At 46.6% G+C, this 10,493-nt stretch overlaps 1 protein-coding gene across 1 annotated transcript; it reads left to right on the forward strand.

Moving 5' to 3' along the window:
• The first annotated feature begins 597 nt into the window (after nt 1–597).
• On the forward strand, nt 598–2,526 carry LOC122095430 (igE-binding protein-like). The gene has a single exon (XM_042665818.1). The coding sequence runs from the start codon at nt 598–600 to the stop codon at nt 2,524–2,526; it is 1,929 nt and encodes a 642-aa protein (XP_042521752.1).
• The last annotated feature ends 7,967 nt before the right edge of the window (nt 2,527–10,493 follow it).

A 10,493-nucleotide genomic window follows, 5' to 3' on the forward strand; every position in this document is an offset into this window, starting at 1 on the left:
TTGGGGATAAACAACTCCATGTTTGGTAACCTTTTGCTCCTAGCTTTGGCCCAAGTTTTGCGCATGATGCTTTTCACCTATCCTGGGGCAGCTGGGTGAGGTGACGGGTGATCAGCCAATCAAATGCAGCCTCGCATCACAAAGACGATATATAGGTGAAGGGCTTCGCTTCCTGGGTGTCTCTCGCTCAAGCTCAACCATCAACTCAAAAGCTCTCCAATAAAGTGTGATTTGAGAAGACTCCTGGTGTGGTGGTCGTTCTTCCTCGCTGGCCGAGAAGGCGTTCGCCGCAAGTGGTGCCGAAAACCGGGAACCACGCGAGAGACCGAACAGGAGCCAGAACTCAACACACGGGGAGGAGACGTCGGTAAGTATCCCCAGGTATGCTGTTTTTTTACTGTAGATTACTGGTTGCTTGCAGTGCTTCTTCCTTTGTGGTTTGTCTTTTTGGTGGTGCTCTGTGTCTGCCTGCGCTGTGGGGAGCCTGGGAAGGTGTGTCGCTGCTAACAGCCTCACACCTTAAAACTAAAGTAAATCCACGGTAGATAACGTGGTTTTTCGCCCTTGGCGTAAGTCGCTCATACATAAGAGTGTGCTATGGGTAATGGCCAGGGAGTTTCCTGTGGTACTGCGGACTTTTATGCCCCCTTACAAGCTCTGTTAAGACAGCGAGGGTTAAAGGTGTCCAAAGGTACAGTGGAGAAGGTGTTGGGCGATTTTGACAAGCATGCGCCCTGGTTCACAGTCTCCGGGGATCTCACCCTTCCATGCTGGGATAAGCTGGGCAAGGATTTGACTAGGGCCCAGGAAGAAGACCAGATAACTGGTGCCACTCTCCCTCTCTGGCGGATGGTCCGCACCTGCCTTGAGGAAGGTGGGTCCGATATAATTCTGGAAGGACGTAAGGTGCTTATGCAACACCAGGATAGTCTCTCAGAATCAGCGTCCAATAAAGGGGAAGAAAAAAGGCCTAAGCAAAAGAAGAAAAGAGGAAAAAAGGATCCTAGAGTGGTAAAACAGGAGGAGGGGTTACAGCCCTCACATAAGATAACTGAACAGTGCTCTCACGAAGCCCCCAAGGAAAAAATTGCAAAAAGAGATTTATACCCTTCCTTGAAGGAATTTTCTAACCGGTTTTCTGCCCTGCATGTGGAGGGACAGGACCAACAGGGTGACTTTGCAAGTCACTCAGAAGGGGGAGAGTCAGAGGGAGAGGAGAGTCAGCTTGATCCAGATGATTTTGATGATCTGGAAAGGGCGGCGGCAGAGTACGAGGCAGACAGGTATGGGGAATGGCGTGTAATAACGGCAAAAGCACAACCACAACCGAGAGGGCGCGATCCGGGCGGCCCTTGCCCGTCAGCCCCTCCCCCATATCCGGAAATGGGGCGAAGTCATTTCATAAAGGGACGTACCTGGTCAAGATTGGCGGCCGCTTTCCCAGTTTTTGAGAGCCCCATTGCTAATGAAAGGATTTTTGAGCCCGTTTCCTATTCCCAGTTAAAAGACTTGGTGGAGGCGGTAAAAATGTATGGAGTAACGGCTAATTATACCACAGCCTTGCTCCGAAGACTGACTGTTAATGCTATGACGCCCACGGACTGGTTTGAGGTAGCCCGTACCTGTCTTAATCACGGGCAGTTCCTTGACTTCCGGTCTATTGTCCAGGACAAGGCACAAGCCCAGTATAGACAAAATGTTCGTGATGGGCATCCGGATTGGACTGTAGATATGCTTCTTGGGCAGGGGCCCTTTACTGTAGATCAAACAGGACACCCCTTTGAAGTGTATCGACAAGTAAACACTCTCTTTTACAAGTCCTGGCGAGCCCTCCCGAATAAGGGAGAAATGGCTGGCAACCTAACAAAAATTACTCAAGCCCCTAACGAGTCATTCTCTGACTTTGTCACCCGAATGTTGGAAACAGCCGAGCGAATGTTGGGAAACTTAGAGGCAGCTATGCCATTGATACAACAAATCATTTTTGAACAAAGCACCAAGGAGTGTCAGAGAGCAATCACCCCTGTCAGAACTCAAAGCCTGGAGGCGTGGCTAAAAGCCTGTAGGGAGGTGGGTGGTCCCCTGACCAATGCGGGACTGGCGGCTGCTGTTCTGTCAGCCGCCTGGGCCACAAAGGAAAATAAAGGAAAAGGATGTTTCCGGTGTGGTCAGTTGGGGCATTTTAAACGGCAGTGCCCGCAAAATGGTGGTCCTGTGCAAAACACTCCCAAACCGCCAAGAACTCCAGGAGTGTGCCCTCGCTGTAAGAAGGGAAAGCATTGGGCCAATGAGTGCAGGTCAGTCAGGGACATCAATGGACACCCCATCCCGCAAGCCATCCCAGCCACTGATCCAGAACAAGGGCCAAAAAACGGGGAGAGGGGCCCTCGTCCCCAGGGCCCAAAAATCTATGGGGCACTTCAAATTCCGGCTTCCAAACAGCACCTACCACAATCCCCCAGCCAAAAAGAGCAACCTCAGGCTCCGCAGGGTTGGACCTCTGTGCCACCTCTGGACTGGTATTGACACAGCAGATGGGAGTCCAGGTGGTGGAGACGGACATGACAGGGTCCCTAGATAAAGGCACTGTAGGAATAGTTTTAGGACGCTCCTCCTCCACAATAAAGGGCTTAATAATTTTCCCAGGAGTAATTGACCCTGACTATATGGGAACTATCAAGGTCCTTTGTCATGTTCCCCGTGGAGTGGTGTCCATCTCTCCCGGAGATAGAATTGCACAGCTCCTGCTTTTGCCTTCTCTTCATGATAACTTCCCTGCCAAGGAGATAAAGAGAGGAGATAAAGGGCTAGGCTCTACTGGAGTAGACCTTGCATGCCTGTCCATTACGCTAGATCAAAGACCCATGCTAACTCTCCAAGTGGAAGGGAAAAGATTTGAGGGACTGGTGGATACAGGGGCAGATAGAAGCATCATCCAAAGAGGGGAGTGGCCAAAGCAATGGCCAACTCAAAAATCCTCCCAGACCTTGCAAGGGCTGGGCTATGCTGATGCCCCATAGTTAAGTGCAAAAGAATTGACTTGGAGAACGGACGAAGGCCAGGTTGGAAAAATGCAGCCATTTGTAGTAGACGTCCCTGTTAATCTTTGGGGAAGAGATGTACAGCAACAGCTTAAACTAACTTTAACCAACGATTACTCTGAGGCCAGTCAAAATATGATGAAGCACCAAGGGTTTGTTCCAGCCTTGGGGCTAGGTCGATGCCTCCAAGGACGCAAGGAGCCAATAGAGCCAGTCCCTAAGCAGGACAGAAAGGGTCTGGGTTTTTCTTAGGGGCCCCTGAAAACAAAGCTTCCACTAAAGGTGCGGTGCCCATACCCTGGTTAACACAAAAGGCGGTCTGGGTCCCCCAGTGGCCCCTCTCTCAAGAGAAATTGGAAGCAGCTCAAGCTCTTGTCCGGGAACAGCTGCAGCTGGGACATGTTGAGCCCTCAGTGTCACCATGGAATACCCCGATTTTTGTGATTAAAAAGGCCTCCGGAAAATGGAGGTTATTACATGATCTTAGAGCAGTAAATGCCCAGATGCAGATTATGGGACCTATTCAAAGGGGTCTTCCATTGCTCTCTGCCTTGCCCCGGGAGTGGCCTATCTTAGCTTTAGACATTAAGGATTGTTTTTTTTCCATTCCTCTTTATAAAAAGGATAGGGAACGCTTTGCCTTTACCTTGCCCTCCGTTAATCACGAAACCCCGGATGCTCGCTATCAGTGGAGAGTTCTCCCCCAAGGGATGGCCAACAGCCCAACAATTTGTCAATTGTTTGTGGGGGCGGCGTTGACCCCCGTTAGAAAAAATTTTCCAAAAGTACGGATTATCCATTATATGGATGATATTTTGTTGGCTGCTCCCTCGGTTAAGATTCTTCATGAGGTGTTTGGACAGATAACAAAGACCTTAGCTGATAAGGGATTAATTATTGCCCCTGAAAAGGTTCAACAGACTAGTGTTGTCCAATTTCTGGGAACTGTTGTTTCCCCCATTGAGATCAAACCACAAAAACTTTCCATTCGAACTGGTCATCTTAAAACACTTAATGATTTTCAGCAGCTGGCCGGAGACATTAATTGGATAAGGGGATTTCTTAATCTCCCTAGGTCAGAGTTGTTACCTTTGTTTGCCATTCTGGAAGGTGACCCTGGAGTCACCTCCTCGAGGTCCCTGACACCTTTGGCACTAAATTCCCTACAAAAAATTGAGGCAGCTTTGTCTAGGGCTCAGCTTTCGCGGGTTAATCCAGAATTACCTATTAGTTTATGTATATTAAAAACAAAAAATTATCCCACGGGGGTTCTATGGCAAAGTGGCCCCTTGTGGTGGCTGCATGGCAATTCAGTGGGAGCAAAGACAGTTCAATACTTTCCTGAATTAGTGGCCAGGCAAGCACTTTTGGGGATCAAATATTGTTTGGCACACTTTGCAAAGGTTCCAGATAAACTGATTATTCCATATACCCGCGAACAAGTTGAAATTTTGGCCGCATACAGTGGATATGTGGACAGTTCTTGTTTGCTCGTTTCCTAATGTGATTGATAATCATTATCCTAAACATCCGCTGCTTGCCATTGTTAGTAAAAACCTAGTGTATTTTCCTGTCATTAGTTCTAAGGAGCCTCTGGTTGGCGCCCTAACCATCTTTACGGATGGATCCAAATCTGGACAAGGTGCCTTTTTTGTTCAAGGGCACAAACAGCCGGTGATCTTTAATTTTCGCCCAAATGTTCCACAGGCCTTTGAATGCTTGATCGTACTTGAAGTTTTCAAAAGATTTAGTCAACCTTTTAACTTGTTTTCTGACTCACTATATGTTGTAAATGCCGTTGCTTTTCTTGAGGTCGCGGCTTCAATTAAACAAGCCAGTACAATCTCTAATGTTTTGTTACAGATTCAATCCCTTATTTTAAATAGAAAGCACCCCTTTTATATTGGACATATTCGTGCCCACTCAATGTTGCCGGGCCCGATGGCAAGGTGTAATGATCTGGTGGACCAGGCAACTCGGGCTGTGGCTGTGGTTGCTGCTAATCCTGTAGAATTGGCAAAGGACTTTCATAAATTGTATCATGTACCCGCAAATACCCTTAGGAAAAAATATAATTTGTCTAGGCATGTGGCAAGAGATATTGTTAAAGCCTGTAAATCTTGTGTTACCTTTCTTCATCCTCTCCATGTGGGGATAAACCCCAGGGGGTTGAGACCAAACGTCCTATGGCAAATGGATGTAACTCATTTAACAGAATTTGGTAAATTAAAGTATTTACACATATCTGTCGATACTTTTTCCGGTGTCATTCATGCTACACCTCTGGCAGGAGAAAAGGTGTCTCATGTCAAAATACACTGCTTAGAAGCCTGGGCAGCCTGGGGAAAGCCCCTTAGGCTTAAGATGGATAATGGCCCCACTTATACTTCCCATGGTTTTCGCACCTTCTGCGCACAAATGCAGGTGGCCCACACCACCGGATTGCCCTACAATCCTCAAGGACAAGGTATAGTAGAAAGAGCTAATAGAAGCATAAAAGAAATGCTTCAAAAACAAAAAGGGGGAATTGCTGAGTCAGCATCCCCCAGGGAAAGGCTTTCTCTTGCACTTTTTACCCTTAATTTTCTAATCTTGAATGATAAAGACCAGTCAGCTGCAGATCGGCATGGGATAAGAGACCCTATGGCCTCCGAGGATCTGGTCATGTGGAAGGATGCTATTGATAATAAATGGTATGGACCAGATCCGGTGGTCACGAGATCCAGGGGAGTTGTCTGTGTTTTCCCACAGGATCAAGAGGTGCCTCACTGGGTCCCTACGAGATTGACAAGAACTGTTGCAGTGACAGTAGGCCAGACGCAAGACCATGATAATGATCAGGGTGATTTGGATTCGGTGGCCGGTGATGATACTCTTGACAACGTGGAGCCTGTGCCTCGCGGAGCGGATGAGACTCTGGGCTGTCACTAGGGCCTGGCCGGTGCCCATGCCCTTATATGCTGACTCGCCGGTGCTTCCTACATTGTTTTCGGCAGAATGTGGCGAGTTGGAGCTTCCCTGCGTGGTCCCCAGGGACAGTGAGATGATCACATACAACCGTACTGTGGTACAGCTCAATGGGACCTTCTGCCTTTCCCTTGGGCCCAATGTTACTTGCCTCAGACTTGGAAGAAAAAACTTGACATATTGGGAAGATCCCTATAAATATTATGGGTCAGTGGATGCTCTACAAAAGACACTTACTCAGATTAGTCAGGGGATAAGCCATGGGGAAGGGCAGCTGACTGATAATTCTACGGTATCCTTGAAGGTAACCACGGTGTTGATTCAGTCCCAAATGTTGACACCCATGAAGTCCCTCTTCCAAAAGGAATGGGGAAATGTCACCCGTTTCAAAGCCTCCCCTTTTTGCCAGGGGTCTCCTGGGTTTCCACCCTATTTCATTCAGTGTCAAGACCAGTCATGGGAAAGGGGCCAGATTGCCCCTGGGTTTTCTTTTTCCCCTGCTCTAAAAAGACAAGTTTTTGGAGAAACTGGTGATGACACTGTGGGCCCTGGATGGCCTTGGTACCAATGGTTGTTAGCTAATAATGCAGGAGCTACTGCTAACATTTCTGCTTTATCTCAACTCTTTGGCATAACTACGCTTTATAGAAATGCTTCTGGGAAGGCTGTTTATTTTAGTTCAGGAAAGAGACAATTACGCAATATTACTGTGCTGCGGGACCTTTCTAGTTGGTCTGAGAAAGCTACTCCGGTTTGTATGTTGCCACCCTACATGTTTCTATTGGCCAATAATGCCACCCAAAATGCCATCAACTGTGCTGAGGAATCATGTTGGTTGTCAGAATGTTGGAATGGCTCTAGCAATATTGCTGTAATCATGAAAGTACCCACTTTTGTGCCTATACCTGTTGAGGTTGACCCTAAGAACTTTCCATTGCTGTCCCTGCTTAGAGGAAAGAGGGATTTTGGAATTACTGCTGCTATAGTCACCGCGGTGGCTGTTAGTGCGGGAGCGGCAATAGCTGCAGGGGTAGCAATGGCTAATCAGGTTCAAACAGCTGAGACGGTCAACAACATTGTGGAACAGACGGCCCAAATATTGGAGTCAGAAAACAGGTTTAATAGCCATTTAGTTTCGGGATTGCTAGCTGTTAACCAAAGGATAGACTTGTTACAGGTACAAATTGAGGAATTGACAGACCTGGTGCAGGTGGGATGTGTGTTGCATTATAAACATTTGTGTGCAACCCCACTAAGATACAACAATTCAAAAAATGAATCGGAGATCCTGGGACAGTACTTGTCTGGCCATTGGAAAAGGGAGGCAGAGGAAATGATCTGGGGCCAGCTTTTAAAGATTGCCTTGCTCAATGGCACCCGCGTAGAGCCGATTAGCTTTGGACAGTTTACTGATTGGATTGCTTCTGCTGTATCCTATTTTAAAGAATGGGTTGGGAAGGGTTTGTTCTTACTGCTTTGTTTAACGGGTAGCGTGGTATGCCTTTGGCTGGTTTGTTGCTTAAGAGCTCAAGCGCGCAGGGACAAAGTTGTGCTCACCCGAGCCTTAGCAGCATTGGAGTGTGGTTCCTCCCCTCAGATTTGGCTCTCTGCCTTAAAAGGAGACTAGTAAAAACACGGCCTTTGCACCCCCGGAGGCTGGAAACCTCATTGCACGAGGGAAAGGCGTGTATCTAGTCTCAGCAGGATGCTGGGCAAAGCACCGCACTTGGTTTGCCTTGGAAAGGAGGCACCAAGAAGAGCAAGCCTGGTTGCATGTGGGTTGGTACCTGCAAGCCCCACCTCTGGAAAAAAGGTATCGGATGAGGCTGGCGTCCGATGAATCGGGTAGGTTCATGTGGCAGCCAGTGATATGTTCCATTTTTGCACACAGAGATCAGGCCTCTACTCTTGCCTGCTTAAAACAAGAAGGGGGAACTGCAGGGAGCCAGTGAAAACTCCATTGCAAGATGGCGCTGACTTCCGTGCTACCTTGGGGATAAACAACTCCATGTTTGGTAACCTTTTGCTCCTAGCTTTGGCCCAAGTTTTGCGCATGATGCTTTTCACCTATCCTGGGGCAGCTGGGTGAGGTGACGGGCGATCAGCCAATCAAATGCAGCCTCGCATCACAAAGACGATATATAGGTGAAGGGCTTCGCTTCCTGGGTGTCTCTCGCTCAAGCTCAACCATCAACTCAAAAGCTCTCCAATAAAGTGTGATTTGAGAAGACTCCTGGTGTGGTGGTCATTCTTCCTCGCTGGCCGAGAAGGCGTTCGCCGCATCGGTTCTTGCTGGTTTTGAGTAGAATCCACTCGCCTGCTGTGTCTGGCTCCTTCGTCCCGGACTCTCTGTGGCTCAGGTATGGCGCCTGCGGTCACAGCTGCCACCGCTTTCGCTGCTGCAGCAGCTGCTGGCAAGATCTCAGATCTGTCTCCTTGCCTGGATTTTCCCTCTCTGGCCTGACTCTCTGTCCTGTGATGGCACACTTGGTGTGATTCTCTGGCTTAGGACTGTTCACTGGAACTCTAAAACTGCTTTCTACGCGAGAGCTTGTTTAGACTCCAACTTGTCCTCTATCTTCCCAGGTCTGACTTTCTTATCTTCAAGTACAGTGATCTTCTCCTTCATCCACATTGCTGCAGATTTACCCAGATCCTGAGTTCAAATTTAAAGCCTGGAAGATTAAACATCACGAATTGCAAGCCAGGAAGCTAAATTTTTTATTTTACTTTTCTCAGTATGGGCTTGAATTGATTGTGGCAACTCTGCCTCAACTTGGATCACCCTAGGCTGGGGTGCAGCCACTAGACCTACAGCTGCTTCTGGGATCCTAGACCCTCAGGTCTTTCAGGGAAAGCAATGCACAGAAATAATGTGGCCTTTTTATATTTTCTTCCTTTGCACGGTGACCCTCATGCCTCTGAATGACACTGTTGCAAAGGGTACTTCACCTTGCATTGCTGAAGGCTGCCAGACTATCTGGGAAGCCATAGGCCCACGTGGCAACATAGGCCCTGATTTCGAATCCCCCTCCTAACACCAACAATGGCAGGAGATACTAAGAAAAATGTTCCCAACCATAAGAAGAACAATGGAATGTTATCAATGTCAATGTTCAATGAGTTGATCATGAATGATGCTACTATAAATTTAGGCAGCATCATTTCAGGAGGCTTATTGATTTTTATTTAATATTTATGAAGCATAAAAAGAATATTATTACCTACAGGAATGCAATAATTTCAGGACACTGGTTGATTTCATTAATAGTATAAGGATGAAAACAATAACATTAATTACATGGACGCATGATTAAATACCCAGGAATTGGTAGGAATGTAGTCTATATAACTGAATAATATATAGACATCTTTAACACTCTATATAAATACATATTTATTAGCGTACTTCCATCTGCATGTCAATCTGTTCTTATTTTGCTAACACCTGGGGCTTGATCTCAGGTCCTGGGAATAGCCTTTCAGCTCAATTTGCCCCAGGATGGCATGCTGACACTCACCCATTCATGAATTGGGCCTTGTAGGCTTGTAGGCCGTGAGTTCAGTTGCCAGCACTCCCCAAAAATGAATTGTGGAGTAAGAAGTTGATGGTGACACATGTTTCCTTTTCTGTGAAAGTCCTTAGTGTCAGGTATGAAGTGGAATACATATGCAGACCTATATCTTATATAATCAATGTTTTATTTGCCATAATAGTCAAAATAAATGGTCAATACATGAATAAAACAAACAAATAAAATAACTGCACTGAATGCAATATGGAGTCAACATATGTATGTAAATATGAATCATATATGTAAATTGTACATGAATAGGATGTTTTCTAGTGGTGGGGATCTATTTCAGGCCTAATGAACAGAATTGAATTTCTTGACTTCAAGGAGGCCAGATTCCCCTTCCCACACAGTGCAACAGAGTTACCAAGACCATAGGTTCCAATCCCAGTCCTGGCAGAAAAACGGCACCTTTATATTATGTAATAGTATAGTAATTCATAGGTATTTCATTATGTCTCCATTTTATGAATGTGATTGTTTAAATGCTGCATAAAGCATTAACTAACATCGATCAGTGTCCAATTAAATAATTCTATATAATTTTATCCTAGAATCATTCAAGAACTGCTCTTTCAATCATGACATACATCATATTCCATTGGTAATCATATGGACAGGAATAAGTTTCTTAGGATCTCCTTCCATTTTGAGGTGGCTGGACCAGGATTCCAACTGTGGGCTATAGCTCCCACCACTTAAACCCGAGGATAGGGAACTCATCAGTCTGTCCAAGAACACCAGTAAGACCAATGATTAGGCAGGCACCAGTGGCCCTCAACAGTCTTCCTTGATATTTACAAGGCTGTGATGGGAGGATCATGGTCGAAGTCACCTTAGGCAGGAAAGTCCAACTTTAGTGCCAACAAAGCCAGAATCCCTGTGGCTCCAGTGTGGAAGGCCAGCCTTG

Source organism: Dipodomys spectabilis, unplaced genomic scaffold (genome assembly GCF_019054845.1).
Source record: "Dipodomys spectabilis isolate Male_0828 unplaced genomic scaffold, ASM1905484v1 ptg000351l, whole genome shotgun sequence".
Taxonomy (NCBI): domain Eukaryota; kingdom Metazoa; phylum Chordata; class Mammalia; order Rodentia; family Heteromyidae; genus Dipodomys; species Dipodomys spectabilis.